This window comes from Oncorhynchus keta, unplaced genomic scaffold, assembly GCF_023373465.1.
Source record: "Oncorhynchus keta strain PuntledgeMale-10-30-2019 unplaced genomic scaffold, Oket_V2 Un_contig_3627_pilon_pilon, whole genome shotgun sequence".
In the NCBI taxonomy this organism is placed as follows: Eukaryota; Metazoa; Chordata; class Actinopteri; order Salmoniformes; family Salmonidae; genus Oncorhynchus; species Oncorhynchus keta.
This window is the reverse complement of record NW_026287341.1, coordinates 58,180-77,058: the sequence shown is the minus strand read 5'-3', so window position 1 is coordinate 77,058 and position 18,879 is coordinate 58,180. Positions and strand designations below refer to the sequence as shown.

Below are 18,879 nucleotides of genomic sequence, written 5' to 3'. Positions count from 1 at the left end.
TATGCATTTAATGAAGTCATTTACTTTTATTTCACAGTTGAACCTACAGAAAGAGGCAGTTCTTCGTGAGATCAAGGCACTCCAAGATCATGTTGGCTTTGGAAATCCATGTTTCTGAAGAACAACTGCCGGCACCATCAATGATTTAGGTTAAAAAACAAAGATGAATTGTAATTCTGGTTGGTAAATACCTAATGGTTGGCATCGCAAAGTGACTGTGAATTGTGGAAGGAATTACACATCAATGACTTGTACACTTGTCTGCATCTTCAGCTATATCTGATTAAAAGTTGTTACTTTTGGATAATGTAGGATATAATATTGTGACACAACAAAGATGTGCAAATCCAGAGAGAGTATCTGTCCAGAGGTGGAAAAAGTAGTCATTTGTCATACTTGAATTAAAGTAAAGAAACCTTGATGATAATGACTAAAGTGAAAGTGAAAGTAACCCAGTAAAATATTGCTTTAGTAAAAGTCTACAAGTATCTGGTTTTAAAAGTACTTAAGTATCAAAAGTTTAAGTAAATGCTATAAATCTAATTCCTTATATTAAGCAAACCAGATGGCACAATTCTTAGGACAACCAGGGGCACATCAAGAATCAGACTCCATTCGCGCACAATCACGATAATGTACAGTTTATAAGCTACTTCCTTCTACATACAAGTGCATTCGGAAAGTGTTCAGACCCTTTCACTTTTCCACATTTTGTTACGTTACAGCCTTATTCTAAAATTATTTAAATTATGTACTTCTCTCATTAATATACACACAATACCCCATAATGACCATGTGAAACAGGTTTTTTTTATGTTTGCAAAGAAAAATAATAATACTTATTTACATGTGGGCAAAGTGAAGGGGTCTGAATACTTTTCCGAATGGACTGTGAACTTAGCGCTTATTGTTCGAATGACCACGGGACGCTGACGCTGCAATGAGAGAGAGCTAGAGGGGAAAAGACGGTTCCTTTAATAAAATTAATAAAATCCCATGACATTGATTTTTTTGCGATTTGGAACAAGCAAATGCACAAACAGGCCTCCAGTGTAATGATATACTTCATGCGAAAAATGAGTTGCTGTAATTTGAACAATGATGATGATGATGATAATAATAATAATGAAAGAAACGAAACAGTCTCTCTGCCTGTTGTAGAATGCTTGATGTCTGGGAGAACTTGGCTTGGTGCTCCCTCACTGTGCGCTCCGCATCACGCACCACATTAAGGTCTGGGAGAACTTGGCTTGGTGCTCCCTCACTGTGCGCTCCGCATCACGCACCACATTAAGGTCTGGGAGAACTTGGCTTGGTGCTCCCTCACTGTGCGCTCCGCATCACGCACCACATTAAGGTCTGGGAGAACTTGGCTTGGTGCTCCCTCACTGTGCGCTCCGCATCACGCACCACATTAAGGTCTGGGAGAACTTGGCTTGGTGCTCCTCACTGGTGCTCCTCTGGGAGAACTTGGCTTGGTGCTCCCTCACTGTGCGCTCCGCATCACGCACCACATTAAGGTCTGGGAGAACTTGGCTTGGTGCTCCCTCACTGCGCTCCGCCTCACGCACCACATTAAGGTCTGGGAGAACTTGGCTTGGTGCTCCCTCACTGCGCTCCGCCTCACGCACCACATTAAGGTCTGGGAGAACTTGGCATGGTGCTCCCTCACTGTGCGCTCCGCCTCACGCACCACATTAAGGTCTGGGAGAACTTGGCTTGGTGCTCCCTCACTGTGCGCTCCGCCTCACGCACCACATTAAGGTCTGGGAGAACTTGGCTTGGTGCTCCCTCACTGTGCGCTCCGCATCACGCACCACATTAAGGTCTGGGAGAACTTGGCTTGGTGCTCCCTCACTGTGCGCTCCGCATCACGCACCACATTAAGGTCTGGGAGAACTTGGCTTGGTGCTCCCTCACTGTGCGCTCCGCATCACGCACCACATTAAGGTCTGGGAGAACTTGGCTTGGTGCTCCCATCACTGTCTGGGAGAACTTGGCTTGCTCCTCACTGTGCGCTCCGCAGCTCGCACCACATTAAGGTCTGGGAGAACTTGGCTTGGTGCTCCCTGGGAGAACTCACTGTGCGCTCCGCAGCACGCACCACATTAAGGTCTGGGAGAACTTGGCTTGGTGCTCCCTCACTGTGCGCTCCGCATCTGGGAGAACTTGGCTTGGTGCTCCTCACTGTGCGCTCCGCATCACGCACCACTTGGCACATTAAGGTCTGGGAGAACTTGGCTTGGTGCTCCCTCACTGTGCGCTCCGCATCACGCACCACATTAAGGTCTGGGAGAACTTGGCTTGGTGCTCCCTCACTGCATCACGCACCACATTAAGGTCTGGGAGAACTTGGCTCCCCTCACGCTCCCACATTAAGGTCTGGGAGAACTTGGCTTGGTGCTCCCTCACTGTGCGCTCCGCAGCTCGCACCACATTAAGGTCTGGGAGAACTTGGCTTGGTGCTCCCCACATCACTGTGCGCTCCTCACTGCGCTCCCGCATCACGCACCACATTAAGGTCTGGGAGAACTTGGCTTGGTGCTCCCTCACTGCGCTCCGCATCACGCACCACATTAAGGTCTGGGAGAACTTGGCTTGGTGCTCCCTCACTGTGCGCTCCGCATCTCGCACCACATTAAGGTCTGGGAGAACTTGGCTTGGTGCTCCCTCACTGTCTGGGAGAACTTGGCTCCGCATCACGCACCACATTAAGGTCTGGGAGAACTTGGCTTGGTGCTCCCTCACTGTGCGCTCCGCATCACGCACCACATTAAGGTCTGGGAGAACTTTAAGGTCTGGGAGAACTTGGCTGCTCCCTCACTGTGCGCTCCGCATCACGCACCACATTAAGGTCTGGGAGAACTTGGCTTGGTGCTCCCTCACTGTGCGCTCCGCATCACGCACCACATTAAGGTCTGGGAGAACATGGCTTGGTGCTCCCTCACTGTGCGCTCCGCATCACGCACCACATTAAGGTCTGGGAGAACATGGCTTGGTGCTCCCTCACTGTGCGCTCCGCAGCTCGCACCACATTAAGGTCTGGGAAACCCATCACTGGGTGAACCTACATGAACGAGGGTATATTTCTGACATTATGAAATGATACGAATAACGTTTTGCTTCATGTACATAACAAGGCACGAAAAAAGATTTTTATTTGCTGCTACATCATGTAATCTATTTAGCCCATTATAAATTAATCTCAGAAATGTCATGTTCCCATAAATATGGCATGTTACCATGTACTGAGAGTTTTACCATGTACTAAGAGTTTTACCATGTACTGAAAGTTTTATCATGTACTGAGAGTCCTTAAACATACTATCCTGCCCAGACACATGATTCATGTTGGCCATTTGCAAACCACTGGACTGTTCCGTGACATAGTCTTCAGGATTATTAGACCTAGTCAGTGTGGATTCAGAAATAGAGGAGATCAAGTGAAAGTCGAAGATAAACAATTAACAAATCTCCTAGTTACTCATACAAGGGAAGCAGAGAAGTTGATGGATCTACTGAACCCACTGTATGACACAGAGGCTGAGTTTACACAGGCAGCCCAATTCTGATCTTTTTCCAGTAATTGGTCTTTTGACCAGTCAGATCAGCTCTTTTGCCAATAATTGGTCAAAAGATCAGAATTGCCTGTGTAAAGGCAGTAATACTTTTATTTAGTTGAACAATGCTTAGCCAGCAACACCACTCACCATATCACCTTGAGGTTGATGAAGACCAAAAGCTGTCATTGCCCCTGACAGGTCTCACACTCTTTTGACCCTTAGCCATCGCTAAGGTCGCAGCTGCAGTAAAAATGTCAAGCAAGCCACCCAAGTGTCTGATAGGAAATAAGGAAATGACTGCAATACACACACTGTACTATAGCTACAGCCATTTGCTAAGTAAGCATATAGTAGTAACATATTACACATTACATATAGGAGCATAGTACATATAGTATATTGTATTTGTCCCATGTGTCGAATACAACAGGTGTAGTAGACCTTCCTGTGAGATGCTTACTTACAAGCCCTTAACCAACAATGCAATTTTAAGAAAATACATTTAAAAAAAGTAAGAGATAAGAATAACAAATGATTAAAGAGCAGCAGTAAATAACAATATTTACTATAATTGCTATATACAGGGGGTGAGTGGCGGATGTGTTGTTACCTACCCTTATCACCTGGGGGTGGACGGTCAGGATGTCCAGGATCCAGTTGCAGAGGGTGGTGTTTAGTCACAGGGTCCGTAGCTTAGTGATGAGCTTTGAGGGCACTATGGTTGAGCTGAGCTGTAGTTAATGAATAGCATTCTCACATAGGTGTTTATTTTGTCCAGGTGTGAAAGGGCAGTGTGGAGTGCAATTGAGATTGTATCATCTATGGATATGTTGGTGCGGTATGCAGTTTGGAGTGGGTCTAAGATTTCTGGGATAGTGGTGTTGATGCGAGCCATTACCAGCCTTTCAAAGCATTCCATGGCTACAGACGTGAGTGCTACGGGTCGGTTACCTTAGACAGGTTACCTTAGTGTTCTTGGGCACAGGGACTATGGTGGTCTCTGGCTGTGGAGAGCGTGATCACACAGTCGTCCAGAACAGCTGGTGCTCTCATGCGTGTTTCAGTGTTACTTGCCTCGAAGCTAGCTTATAAGTTATTTAGCTCCTCTGGTAGGATCGTATCACTGAGCAGCTCTCGGCTGTGCTTCCCTTTGTATTCTGTAATAGTTTGCAGGCCCTGCCACATCCAATGAGTGTTGGAGCCGGTGTAGTACGATTCGATCTTAGTCCTGTATTGACACTTTGCCTGTTTGATAGTTCATCGGAGGGCATAGCGGGATTTCTTATAAGCTTCCGGGTTAGAGTCCCGCTCCTTGAAAGTGGCAGCTCTACCCTTTAGCTCAGTGCAAATGTTGCTTGTAATCCATGGCTTCTGGTTGGGGTATGTACGTACAGCCACTGTGGGTACGACATTCTCTATGCACTTATTGATAAAGCCAGTGACTGATGTGATGTACTCCACAATGCCACCTGAAGAATCCCAGAACATTTTCTAGTCTGTGCTAGCAAAACAGTCCGGTAGTTTAGCATCTGCTTCATATGACCACTTTTTTTATAGACCGAGTCACTGGTGCGTCCTGCTTTAATTTTTGCTTGTAAGCAGGAGGATAGAATTACGGTCAGATTTGCCAAATGGAGGGCGAGGGAGAGCTTTGTGTGTGGAGTAAAGGTGGTCTACAATTGTTTCCCTCTGGTTGCACATTTAACATGCTGATAGAAATGAGATAGAACTGTTTTAAGTTCCCTGCATTGAAGTCCCCGGCATCTAGGAGCGCCGCCTCTGGATGAGCATTTTCCTGTTTGCTTATGGCGATATACAGCTCATTGATTGCGTTTTTAGTGCCAGCATCGGTCTGTGGTGGTATGTAGACAGCTACAAAAAATACAGATGAAAACTCTCGGTAGATAGTGTGATCTACAGCTTATCATGAGTTGCTCTACCTCAGGCGAGCAAAACCTAGAGACGTCCTTAGATATTGTGCACCAGCTGTTGTTTATATAAATGCATAGGCCTCGGTCCCGTGTCTTAACAATGTTGTCATTCAGCCACGACTCGGTGAAACATAAGATATTACAGTTTTTAATGTTCCGTTGGTAGGATAAACGTGCTTTCAGTTCGTCCCATTTATTTTCCAGCGATTGAACATTAGCTAGCATGATGGTGGGCAGGTTAGCCACTTGTTGCCTGATCCTCACAAGGCACCCTCATCTCTTTCCGCAAAATCTCAGTTTCCTTCTCCAGCGAATAACGGGGATCTGGGCCTGGTCGGGTGTCTCCCTCCCGTCCGACTCACTGAAGAAGAAATCTTCGTAGAGTTTTAGGTGAGCAATCGCAGTTCTGATGTCCAGAAGCTCTTTTCGGTCATAAGAGATGGTAGCAGCAACATTATGTACAAAACAAGTTACGAACAACAGGAAAAACAAACAAAATAGCATGGTTGGTTAAGAGTCGATTACATATAGTAACATATTACATATAGTAGCACATTTCATATATCAACAAATAACATTTGGTAACACATTACATACTGTATAGTAACATATTACATATACTAACATATTACACATAGGAGCACATTACATATAGTTACACATTTTTCCCAGTTTTCCTGTTTCTAAAAGCTGTTCAATGGAGTGCCTATCATACTTACTTGCCTTTCCTCTGCCCCTCACAATGATTGTATTGATCACAAATCAGTCCATCCCCACCACCATGATAATCAGATCCATTGCACACTCTACAGATGTTCTGGTAGTGACGATAAAAACAAGGAAATAAATCATCTGACATTGTCTTTTTAAAGAGCATCCACTGACAATTAATTAATTAAAACATGAGACTCTCTTCAGTCCATTAATTAATTAATTAATTCGAACAGACTCACATTAATTTATACAAGTGAATGTAACTGTGGCATTTAGTTAATGTGGCGCACCATAGCGTGGCTAACTCAGTCATCCAAATCTCGTATTCTCTTTCTGTTCACATTGTTCCCAAGACTGCAATGCACCTGTGTTTTAGGGGTTGCCGCAGTGTGTAGGAAGGAGAATCCTAGATGTGAGAAAGTGCAGGAGGGAATGAGATGAAGGAATGTGTAGTATCGGTGGACAAAGTTGTGTATGTAAACTGTTGGTTGCCCATGGGGCTGGAGATCGGAGGTGTCTGGTGAGACAAAGCCAGGTTGAGGTCAGTGATTAACATTAGTACAGAAAGTGTCATATGCTGAAGAAGTGAAGAGAGAGGTAGAGGAAGATGTGTACATGACAAGGTTGCTGTGAGTAGGCAGAGACCAATAAAGAGGGATAAGAAGAATATGTGTTTCAGTGAGGTGGGTTTCTTGGCATTTATAGCCATGGTTGTCAACTGTACTACGGAAATGGAACACAAGTCACAGAAAATAGAGGTTGTGGTGGCAGCTGTAGAGAAGTACTTGGGATTGCGAGGTTTTACTGCAGAAGACTTGCAGGGATGTTGAGTGGTAGTGTTCTGTCCTCTTAGACCGTTGGCCTGGAGTAGGATTAGATAAGGTTAAATTGTGGAATGGGGTGGTGTTTTTTTTTAGTGAGAGCTAATAGTTGCCAGGGTAATTTTCCTTTTCCCCCAATTTTGTATTACCGTAAGTTAATGTAGGTAGTCCGTGACTGAGCTCAAACTCCAGTACAGTAGGTGGCGGTGTATGCACCTAAAAGTTGGATGCGGTCAGCCAACCCAATCTCAAAGAAGAATAAGCAAGACTACATTTCCTATGTTTTGAGCAACACTGAAGAAGAGCTCCGCAGAGTGCGCAGAGAAGGTAAGCTACTGTATGTTTATTCTCTGTACAATAGGGGCAGAGTAGGATGCTAGATAACCCCATGTGAGTTATTTAGCTTTCTACAGCATCACAACAGTAAATTAGGGTATTCTAAGATGTTTGACACATTGTCATCCTGAAGTAAATCACGTATTAACTGTTTAATTAGCTGGCGCTGGTTATAACACTTGTAAACGGTTTCATCCAAAGACTAGCAACTACTATACATAGATCGCTAGCATGGAACATGTCTAACAGCTGCCAGTTCAGTGCCTTGATGTCAAGGGCTAAATTGTTCAACTAGTTAACTGCTCTGCTGGTGGTGGCTAGCTCAGTTAGCGTCTTTGTTACAACGTTAGCAAGACCAATCGACATTCTGATGTTAGTTAGCTTGCAATACTCCCTTGCCATATCCTCAAATGTAAGACGCATTTGATCAAATGGCATGTAACTAGTGTTGGAACACTATCATGGATACAACCAGAACTACTATTTGATGCAGTTTACAGTTAGTTAGCTTGTAAACACAAGACTAACTGAACATCTAGCAATGTGTGTACTATGAGCTCCTTTGTCTGGCTCTCTGTGTAGTTCCAGGCCTCTTCATTGTTGACTTTCCTCATTACTATGTGAAGCGACTAGGGCCTTCTAATGCTCGGCCCCTGCTATGTTGTGCCAGCTATTCACTGTGTTGTTACTTGTGTGTCAGTGTTGCCAAAGTCACACACACATTCCCTTATCTCTGGCACTCTGAATAAGGTCACAGCTGAATCAACTGTCAGAGGACGTTTGACCAGTGACCACCAACGCCCCAAGACGACAACAACAACACATAATTGGTAAGAAAAGAGCATTTCCACTGCTTCCCCTGCCTGCATTGACGACTGCATCTCCCAAACTTATCTGGTAGGCATGGTGAACATGTGTTAATCATGTGGATGGTATTTATTATTTTTAACTCCTTTTTCGCCCCAATTTTGTGATATCCAATTGGTATATTGGTGAGAGGTTTCCTTAGTCTTGTCCCATCTCTGCAACTCCCGTATGGGAGAGGCGAACGTCAAGAACCATGCGTCCTCCAAAACACGATGCTGGCAAGCCGTACTGCTTCTTGACACACTGCTTGCTTAACCCTGAAGCTAGCCACAACAATGTGTTGGAGGAAACACCGTACAACTGGCAACCATGTCAGTGTGCATGCGCCCGGCCCGCCACAGGAGTCGCTAGAGAGTGATGGGACAAGGACATCCCGGCCGGCCAAACCCTTCCCTGTCCCGCGCGACGCTGGGCCAGTTGTGCGCCTCTTCACGGGTCTCCCGGTCGCAGCTGGATCGAACCCGGGTCTGTAGTGATGTCTCAAGCACGGCGATGCAGGGCATTAAACCGCTGCACCACTCGGGAGGTTTCTCATGTGGACTTGAAGTGGATTGGACCTGATATCATAAGGCACAGAAGCTACTCATAATTGTCATATTTATTGTGGTAGGCTGCTCCTGTTACTGAAGTGACACTGATCTGAAAAATCTCAGGTGTTTCTGTAGAGCTTATTCTATAGATCTAGCCTAACCTGTGTTTGGACTGATGTTCTGCTGGTCATAACTAGGCTACGTGTCAACAAGATATTGGATGGAGAGTCTCTGTATCAAATGCTGCTGTTCTGTTTAGGCTCTCTTCTCCTAAATGTAGAGAGATGTTTGAATTGGGTTTTACTGTCATTAGGATATTAACGCGTTATATCATATACCCAATCTTTTGTTTACACCATGAAGACGGTGTAGTATTAGGCTAAATGCAGAATAATATAGTCTTACTTGCAGAATAATAATGAACAAAATCTTTTGGCCCGCAGCAGAATAGAGCAGTAGACCCACCCACATTAGCCTAAGCGCTCTTTTGCCTCTGTGCAAGGTTTTCTTGGTAATCTTGGCACATGAGACATGTTCAGGCAGCAATAACAAAGGGTACTGATTTGTGTGGCCAGATGTTCATTTCATGGACCCTTCTTGATGTTTTAATGAATGTGGCTTTAGTAAATAGTTGAGTTAATTACATATCCAATTTATTTGACTTATTATGACTAATAAGGATGGTTTGGGTTGTCACCCTCAAAGATGTAGGCTATGCTTAAACCCTACCATACTAAGTTTATACAGGCATGAGCCGAGGATTCATCAGAAAATATATATATGCTGTTTGCTATGTTGTATCTGATATGATATGTTGTGCTGGGTTTGCACTAATTAAGCAATTTTGTCTACTTGCACTGTCACGGACCCAATTATAAACTGGGTGGTTTGAGCTCTGAATGCTGATTGGCTTAAAGCCGTGGTATATCAGACCATATAACACGTGTGTGATATGACAAAACATCTTTACTGTTCTAATTACGTTGGTAACCAGTTTATAATAGCAATAAAGCACCTTGGGGCTTTGTGGTATATAGCCAATATACCACAGCTAAGGGCTGTATCCAGGCACTCCGCGTTGCGTCGTGCATAAGAGCAGCACTTAGCAATGGTATATTGACCATATACCACACCCCCTCGTGCCTTATTGCTTAAATAGAATGTAAATGCCATCTAGAATGTAGAGATCCCTTGCTAGCAGGCAGACTGGTGCATGTGGTTACCATGACGATGAAAATAATCAAACAGCTCTGTCAGGGATAGCTAGCTAGCTACCTTGTCAAAACAGCAATCATTACATTTGTTTATTTTCAGTAATCTGCATTTATGCCCATTGCAAGCATTGTTATGATACTTACAATACTATGTTAGCTATTATACAGAGAGAAAAATGTTTCACGGTGGTGGCATTATTTTTTACTTACTAACTTAAGTTAGCTAGCTAAATTTACTGTTCTATGGTTCTGCTTTCTAACTTGGCTAATGTTATGTAAAGTGTTTTTCTGCCTTGTTGTTCTTAAATGTTAGGTTTACCTTGTTATTGTTTGGAGTTAAGAAATATTTCCTTTCTGTATTTTCAGTTTCAGAAAAAAAGCAACACCTCTCTTAAGGATTTGTTGGGCTACTGTTTATGCTAGCTGTCAAACGGTACACCAGAATACAGCGTGGACAGCATACCCATAGTCAGAGGAGCATGTTGGGCTACTGTTTATGCTAGCTGTCAAACGGTACACCAGAACACAGCGTGGACAGCATACCCATAGTCAGAGGAGCATGTTGGGCTACTGTTTATGCTAGCTGTCAAACGGTACACCAGAACACAGCGTGGACAGCATACCCATAGTCAGAGGAGCATGTTGGGCTACTGTTTATGCTAGCTGTCAAACGGTACACCAGAACACAGCGTGGACAGCATACCCATAGTCAGAGGAGCATGTTGGGCTACTGTTTATGCTAGCTGTCAAACGGTACACTGTCAGAACACAGCGTGGACAGCATACCCATAGTCAGAGGAGCATGTTGGGCTACTGTTTATGCTAGCTGTCAAACGGTACACCAGAACACAGCGTGGACAGCATACCCATAGTCAGAGGAGCATGTTGGGCTACTGTTTATGCTAGCTGTCAAACGGTACACCAGAACACAGCGTGGACAGCATACCCATAGTCCCATAGAGGGAGCATGTTGGGCTACTGTTTATGCTAGCTGTCAAACGGTACACCAGAACACAGCGTGGACAGCATACCCATAGTCAGAGGAGCATGTTGGGCTACTGTTTATGCTAGCTGTCAAACGGTACACCAGAACACAGCGTGGACAGCATACCCATAGTCAGAGGAGCATGTTGGGCTACTGTTTATGCTAGCTGTCAAACGGTACACCAGAACACAGCGTGGACAGCATACCCATAGTCAGAGGAGCATGTTGGGCTACTGTTTATGCTAGCTGTCAAACACCAGAACACAGCGTGGACAGCATACCCAGTCAGAGGAGCATGTTGGGCTACTGTTTATGCTAGCTGTCAAACGGTACAGAACACAGCGTGGACAGCATACCCATAGTCAGAGGAGCATGTTGGGCTACTGTTTATGCTAGCTGTCAAACGGTACACCAGAACACAGCGTGGACAGCATACCCATAGTCAGAGGAGCATGTTGGGCTACTGTTTATGCTAGCTGTCAAACGGTACACCAGAACACAGCGTGGACAGCATACCCATAGTCAGAGGAGCATGTTGGGCTACTGTTTATGCTAGCTGTCAAACGGTACACCAGAACACAGCGTGGACAGCATACCCATAGTCAGAGGAGCATGCTAGCTGATCCCATAGACTTTCAGTCATTACACTCACGCTAGTTGGCAATTGCTCCATTAACACTAATTACCTTCAACTTCATTGAAACTGCATGCAGAGACATACAAATGATATCCATGAGTTCATCTGACTGGGTAAATGGAAACAATTGATAAGTTGTCAAAATCTCCAACTATCCCTTAAGACTCTATTGTCATGGACATTTGGGCTTCTGTTTACAAAAGCACTACTTATCTATCTATCTATCTATCTGCACATACTGTATCTAGGCCATGTGGCTCTCATGTAGGCTACCCCACCCACTCAATAGTGAGTCAGTTTTGAATATGTGGGTCTTGTTTTGGTGTTCTGTCTTTGGCAGAGACTGGCAAAGACTGTCTGTCTGAGTGACGGGACCAAGCTGTCTGCAGAAAAGATGGAGGACTCTGTGAAGGCGGAGAGTGTCGCCGATGGAGGAGGCCTGGTGAATGCAGAGAAAGAGCCAGAAGACACTCTCAGGTATAGACATCTGGGATGGTCTAACTTCACTTCAGTGCTATTTCTGAAAATGGATGGGGGCTGGGCAGTTTCTGGAAGTGAGAGGTTTCCTCTCTCAAGTGTATGTTTGAGTGCCAGGGTGTGGGCATGGTATGTTTCAGTTCTGTCAGATTTGGTCTGTCTCTCTTATTTCTGAGGAGAGTTAAACACAATGGGCTTGTTTCCCGGACACAGATTAAACCTTCTCCTGGAGTAAAAAGCATGCTCAATGGAGAATAGGCTACATTGAAAGTGTTGTTTCTTCTTCTCCAGAACTAGGATTAATCTGGGTTTGGGAAGCCAGCCCTATGGGTCATGTAGTTAGTGTGTGCCTCTAGTTTCCCATGCGGTGTCAGCCAGTGTGCCCTCCCCACAGCCCCACAGACCTTTCTGAACTGCTGGCTGCCGGGACCAAAGAGGTTCACGAGAAGGCGGAGAACACCCAGTTTGTCAAGGACTTCCTCAGGGGGCGCATCCGCAAGGAGCTCTTCAAGGTCAGTCTGGAGAATAGAGCAGCCACTTAAGTCTTTTCTGAGACTTAGTACTGCTGCATTCACTGTCTTGAACATTATGCATCATCTGATTTATCCACAGCAGTCAGTTAAGGGTGTAGGCTTTTTGATCTAACTTTGACATCCTCACTTTGCAAACACTTTGAAAGATATTACTGTCAAGAATCATGATGGGTCTTTCAGCACCACTGGTAATGAACAACCACTGTACTGAACAACAATATCTTGTAAGGCTTTAAAGAACATGAAGTGCTTTGACATCCTCACTTTGTGAGACTTTGCCAGGATACAGAAAGGGATGTATCTTGAAAACGTGAATGTTGACACACACATAGTATTTGAGGGACTGTCAAACATGGATTAATGAAAAATATTTGCACCTAAAATGTTTGTTTTGTGGTAAAATTCTGCATCTCTCTCTCGCTCAGCTGGGTGATGTGGCCCTCTACTACACCTACGAGGCGATGGAGGAGGAGATTGAGAGGAACAAGGATCATCCTGACTTCTCCCCGCTCTACTTCCCAGAGCTGAATAGACGTGACGCCCTGTCCCGCGACCTGGACTACTTCTATGGTGAGGACTGGCGGGAGCGGGTCAGCTGCTCGCCAGCCACGCAACGCTACGTGGAACGCATCCATCAGGTGAGTAACCCAGAGGTTAGAGAGGTGGACCGGTAACCAGAAGGTCGCTGGTTCAAGTCCCAGGCTGGACGATGATAAAAGTGGGGGCTGAACTGGCTACTGGAGGGCTGCTGGTTTCAGATTCACATTACCACCATCCACTACCATTGTGCCTTTATGCAAGGCACTTCAGACCTAACGCTACTCCATGGGTGCTGCACTGTGACTCCCTGTGCTGCTTCAATCCTCTGGTGTGCGTGTGTGTGGAGTCCAGGGGAGGTTGACAATACCAGAAGCCAGTGAAGTTGTATTTGTATTTAGGTGGGTCAGGAAGAGCCGGTCTTGCTGGTGGCCCATGCCTACACCCGTTACATGGGCGACCTGTCTGGGGGCCAGGTGCTGAAGAAGGTGGCCCAGCGGGCGCTGAAGTTGCCATTGACGGGCGAGGGCGTCTACTTCTACCAGTTTGACGGCATCCACAGCGCCAAGGCCTTCAAGCAGCTGTACCGGAGCCGGATGAATGAGCTGGAGCTGGACATGGCCACCAAGGACAGGCTGGTGGCGGAGGCCGTGCTGGCCTTTCAGTTCAACATGGAGGTGAGGAAGGGGAAGGGAAGATAGAGCTGGGGTTGATTAAAGAGTGAGACTGTTGCACCTACTGGTGGGGTGGGGTCTTCCAGTAAACAGAGATTGCTGCACTTACTGGTGTGGTGGGTCTTCCAGTAAATGGAGATTGCTGCACTTACTGGTGTGGTGGGTCTTCCAGTAAACGGAGACTGTTGCACCTACTGGTGGGGTCTTCCAGTAAACGGAGATTGCTGCACTTACTGGTGTGGTGGGTCTTCCAGTAAACAGAGACTGTTGCACCTACTGGTGGGGTGGGGTCTTCCAGTAAACGGAGACTGCTGCACCTGCTGGTGTGGTGGGTCTTCCAGTAAATGGAGACTGCTGCACCTGCTGGTGTGGTGGGTCTTCCAGTAAATGGTGGGTCTTCTAATAATTCCTTCTAGGTGATGGCTGGAAATATTGCCATCTCATATCTGTGGGTCCTTGAGTGGCGCAGCGGTCTATGGAAGGTACTGTATCGCAGTGTTAGAGGCGTCACTACATGCCCGGGTTCGATCTCGGACGGTATCACAACCGGTCGTGATCGGGAGTCCCATAGGGCGCTGCACAATTGGCCCAGCGTCGTCCGGGTTAGGGCAGGGTTAGACCGTCATTGTAAATAAGAATTTGTTATTGCCTGATTTGCCTAGTTAAATAAAAATAGATGTTTTGTTTTCAGAGGAAGCCAGGCCGCATTAGTTTAGTCTCTGAGGTAGGCCGCGGTCGTTTAGTCTCTGAGGTAGGCCGCGGTCGTTTAGTCTCTGAGGTAGGCCGCGGTCGTTTAGTCTCTGAGGTTTAGTCTCTGAGGTAGGCCGCGTCTCTGAGGTAGGCCGTCGTTTAGTCTCTGAGGTAGGTAGGCCGCGGTCGTTTAGTCTCTGAGGTAGGCCGCGGTCGTTTAGTCTCTGAGGTAGGCCGCGGTCGTTTAGTCTCTGAGGTAGGCCGCGGTCGTTTAGTCTCCGAGGTAGGCCGCGGTCGTTTAGTCTCTGAGGTAGGCCGCGGTCGTTTAGTCTCCGAGGTAGGCCGCGGTCGTTTAGTCTCCGAGGTAGGCCGCGGTCGTTTAGTCTCCGAGGTAGGCCGCGGTCGTTTAGTCTCTGGCCGCGGTAGGCTCGGTAGGTCGTTTCTCCGAGTCTCTCTGAGGTAGGCCGCGGTCTCTGAGGTAGGCCGCGGTCGTTTAGTCTCTGAGGTAGGCCGCGGTCGTTTAGTCTCTGAGGTAGGCCGCGGTCGTTTAGTTGCATTTGTCAGTATTGTATAATTGAATGAATCATTTAAGCTCAGTAACCAGGCACTGTATTGATCCTGTCTTTGGAGATAAGTCTTGTGCCCAGGGAAAATTAGAGTCTTTGGCCAACAGCAGATGGTTGGATTTGTGCTTATCACCGTAACCACTCTGCTAACTGGTTCTGAGAGCGTAGCCAGACAATGTGCCATCTATCATATTTCAAGTGCTCAGATATGATCATTAATTCACTTCCTCACATCTGGCTTCTGATTACATTACATGAATGTCAGATGTTGAACTTGATCTTATTACGGTTCTGCATCATGGACATTTCTTTGACCAGTGGCACCTCCTTAAGTTAAATATCACTCCTTTCACTCACCCACCGACCCAGTCACATTGTGAAACTGTTTGTGCTAAACTCTGGGTCAACACAATTCAGCTTACTGTTTCAGTTCAGAGATTGTGTTCATCAGGACACACAATATCAAACTGTTCCAAAGTGTTGTGAAAAATAAGCTTTCCTTATTGGACCTTTTCAGATGGTACCTCCCTGTTTAACCTTTTGTTCTGTTTGTGCTGAGTGAAAATGAACCAGTTGTAATCCCCTGTGTTTGGTGTCAGGTATTTGATGAGCTAGAGGAGATGGGTAAGGATATCCAGGAGGAGGTCATGGACGCGGGCATGCCCGTTCACGGGGCCCATGGGACCGGAGGAGACATCAACAAATGCCCCTACTACGCCGCACAAATGGGTACGCTGACACACAACTCCTGTAGGCTCTGTCTGGAAACAAAGTGATTTGATCCAGAAAACCACCTGAAAGAAAGAATTGTTGTGCCATGTTAGCAATACGTGGGCATTTAGAACCACAATACCCTTACCACACTGTCTGGCTGGCTTGGAAATGTGCTTTTCACATTGTCCTTTCCAGCATGGCTCCAGCATCTACGGTGGCTCCCTAACCAGGCCAGTGCAGTACTGCTTGACCTGGCTTAGTGGTGTTAAAAATGGTATGAGTGTTTCACATGGTAATGTGGGAGGTTTGCTGACTGTGTTCTTTGTCCCCTGTCTATCTCAGCGGCCAGTGGGGGCTCGGCGTACTTCGGTCAGCTGGCCATGGCCGTCCTCAGACACCCCACAGGCCAGGTCCTATTCGCCGCCTGGGTCGCCGCCCTCGCCGGATTGGCTGCGTGGTACTTCATGTGATCCGACCCACAGCCAATTGTTGGCTGTTCTGCAGGAAAGAAGGAAGAAAAACAGGGAGGGAAGACGAGAAGAATTGTTTTCTGAACGTTTGGATGAGAACCCATCCGTACCCAGACCTTGTAACCTTCCCTCCTCCTCTCCTCTAATTTTCTCTCTCTACTACCTCTCTCTCACTCTCCCTCCATCCTGTATCTTCTCAGTATGGTTGGTCATATTTGTAGCTCTTAGTACCAGTTTAGAGCCATTTTTTAAAATTCAAACCTGTTATAGCATTTATTTCTTCTTGAGATGACAGTTGATCTTACTTGTTTAGATTATAGTGTGATTTGTTGTCAGGTTGAAGTCTCTTTAATAATCCCAAACAATTGTATTATGGAGTGATTCAATAGAGTTGGAGGGAAAAAACAGCTATCCTGCTATGACAAAAAAGCCTTTGTGGATTTTGACACTTATGTTGCCATGGTGATTTGAAGGACTATATTCTGCTGTCTCCTGGGTGTCCTCACAATCAGTCCATCAAACCAAAATGTAATCTTGAAAATATTAGAGCAGTGAGCCTTTGCTTGAAGTGGACTGAATTAGGTGCCGGTACTTTTTTATTTAGGTGGTGGAACTGAACAAGTAGAGCATTTGAGGTGCTGGCACTCCGTAGCGGTGAGCACCAGCACAACTCAAACACTGCTGAGCCAGAAACAGTCAAAGTAACACGTTCTATGCATATGTTAATATGCAGATCTGGCAAAGTGTAGGAGTATTTCTGTAGGGCAGACTACTATCTCTTTGTGTGAGTAGGTTGAGCGACATCTTTTAAAGTTTGTATTAATGGTTATGGGGTGATACTCTCTTGGGAGTAGTCCCAAGATTTGGTTACGGACAGCACAGGCTAACTGACAGCAAGGGCACACTTTTTTTAGAAAGGTCTAGACTTTAAAATGTTGCCAACGGTTGTCACACATCACAATGTATTATTTTTCTCTTCTCTCCAAATGAACGCAGGCAGAAAATTCCAACCTCCTGTGAAAAGCACAGACAGTGAGTGAGTGGCAGGATGGACACTTAGTTCTTGTTTTAGGATGGACGAGCAATATTACTATTCATCATTTCTGAAGTGTATTTCTTTGTTTTATGCTATGTTGGACTTAGTTATCTAGTGCTGTCCAGTTCCTTGTCCTTTGCTTGGCACTCAGGCAGTCTAGAGAGGAGCAGAGTGTCTGAAAACGGACACATCCGTCCTGGAAACGTGTATAAAGTTGATTTTCAGTATTGTTCTAGGCCTATGAACACCAGGTAGAGGCAGCGAATAGAGCAGCTAGTGTAATGGTCTGGGAGATGGGGCAGGACAGGTGAGATGGGGTTAGATTGGTGAAGACAAGGCACCTCATCAGTCTGAATGGATAACATTGAAGACTTGAAAGCTATGCACCAACCTGATGAGGTTGATCCATCGTTGTTTGGTTGTGGAGAACAATGTGTTGTGCAGGTGACCATAGGTTTGTATCTGAGGAAATATAAGGGCAATACAGTATTTAGCAGATCCTTTTCAGGATTCACACTGACATCAACATTACATTCCTTGATTTGTTTGTAGTTTTAACATTGAAGACAGCAGTTTGCGTTGTATTCTATGCTTTCGCTTGAAGGTGGAGAAGTTGTTAAAGGCCAGAATGCTGAATACCAAAGGTCAAGTTGCTGACATGACATTATCTCGGTTCATTATAAACAGGTTCTATGCTGTGTGTTCAGGTCTGTGGTTCTCTCCTATCCATCTCTGGTGTATTTCCTTGAATTCTTTGCAGGTGTTAGATGACGTATTATGTGTTCAGTAGTCCTTCCTCCATCTGAGGTATTAACCAAACAGAATGAAACCGGGATTATCTTAATTAGTCCAATAAGAAATGTTTGATTTCCGTGGTAAAACATGTTGCCCTAATGAACATGACCCAGGTGTAGTTATGGCTGTCCAGACCAGTCCAGAGCCTCATTAGTCATGTACGTGTTGGGTCTCAGGTTCATGTTAATGAAATTATATACTTAAGAAACATTGCAAGACTTGTCATATTTTAGTTCAATGTAAATGCAATTGTAGTATTTGTTTTCAGGGGATGGAACTGTTGCAGTATTTAGAACATGTTGAAGGAGTTCTGGAATGACCAGACTTGGGTTGTGTTCATTAGGCACTAAACAGAAGAAGACTGAAATATGGAGGGACTAACTGGACTTGTCCAATTAAACTCTTCTGAAAGGTGGGCCCTAATGAACACGACCCATAATCTCAGGTGTCGAGGTGTGAGTGTTGTTGGCGATGGACTAATGGAAGCCTAGTGATCTCAGTGAGTGCTTGACAGACACACGTTGCGTGACTCTTTCTTGCCTTGTCGGCTGTAATAGAAAGCAAACAGTAACCGTATTATCAAACCCATTAGTCTTGTACAGTAAGTACACTGCAATCTAACTCAAGCTTTATCAGTGACTGACGATTTACTACAAATGTCACTGGTCTCATTTTGTGAAAGAAAATCACAGGAATACATTGTAGTAAAATAAATGGTTGAATTTCCTGTATACTTTTGTCATTATTTTCCCTGTTTTAATACATTCCTTGTGTTACTAAGATACACAT

At 45.4% G+C, this 18,879-nt stretch overlaps 2 protein-coding genes and 2 long non-coding RNA genes across 8 annotated transcripts in view; all 4 read left to right on the top strand.

Annotated features, from left to right (window-relative positions):
• The window catches only part of cfap70 (cilia and flagella associated protein 70), a 39,172-nt gene extending 38,029 nt beyond the window's left edge, over positions 1 to 1,143 (top strand). For all 4 annotated transcript variants that reach the window (XM_052508458.1, XM_052508460.1, XM_052508457.1 and 1 more), the window contains one exon: positions 38 to 1,143. In XM_052508458.1, coding sequence (XP_052364418.1) covers positions 38 to 118 — 81 coding nt within the window. In that variant the 3' untranslated portion in view covers positions 119 to 1,143. The remainder of the gene's footprint in view (positions 1 to 37) is intronic.
• A 322-nt stretch (positions 1,144 to 1,465) lies between these two features.
• On the top strand, positions 1,466 to 3,215 carry LOC127924072 (uncharacterized). Its single transcript, XR_008116681.1, has 5 exons — positions 1,466 to 1,580; positions 1,827 to 1,950; positions 2,226 to 2,287; positions 2,717 to 2,778; positions 2,979 to 3,215. It is a non-coding gene; the product is annotated as an uncharacterized LOC127924072 (long non-coding RNA).
• A 4,045-nt stretch (positions 3,216 to 7,260) lies between these two features.
• On the top strand, positions 7,261 to 18,821 carry hmox2b (heme oxygenase 2b). The gene is made up of 8 exons (XM_052508453.1): positions 7,261 to 7,356; positions 8,116 to 8,195; positions 11,939 to 12,075; positions 12,470 to 12,587; positions 13,034 to 13,246; positions 13,547 to 13,822; positions 15,675 to 15,804; positions 16,132 to 18,821. Exons 3-8 carry the CDS (start codon positions 11,993 to 11,995, stop codon positions 16,257 to 16,259), a joined length of 948 nt encoding a protein of 315 aa, XP_052364413.1. The 5' UTR covers positions 7,261 to 7,356; positions 8,116 to 8,195; positions 11,939 to 11,992; the 3' UTR covers positions 16,260 to 18,821.
• On the top strand, positions 14,501 to 15,668 carry LOC127924070 (uncharacterized). Of its 2 annotated transcripts, none has more exons than XR_008116674.1 (3): positions 14,501 to 14,624; positions 14,685 to 14,765; positions 14,988 to 15,668. It is a non-coding gene; the product is annotated as an uncharacterized LOC127924070 (long non-coding RNA). The 2 variants fall into 2 exon arrangements; XR_008116673.1 differs by having other exon boundaries at positions 14,685 to 14,900; positions 15,042 to 15,668.
• Positions 18,822 to 18,879: the final 58 nt, after the last annotated feature.

Coding starts and splice junctions, on each gene's coding strand:
- hmox2b (XM_052508453.1), top strand. CDS start 11,993: ATGGAGGACTCTGTGAAGGCGGAGAGTGTCGCCGATGGAGGAGGCCTG. Junction 13,247..13,546: donor ACGTGGAACGCATCCATCAG/GTGAGTAACCCA, acceptor ATTTGTATTTAG/GTGGGTCAGGAAGAGCCGGT. Junction 15,805..16,131: donor CTACTACGCCGCACAAATGG/GTACGCTGACAC, acceptor TGTCTATCTCAG/CGGCCAGTGGGGGCTCGGCG.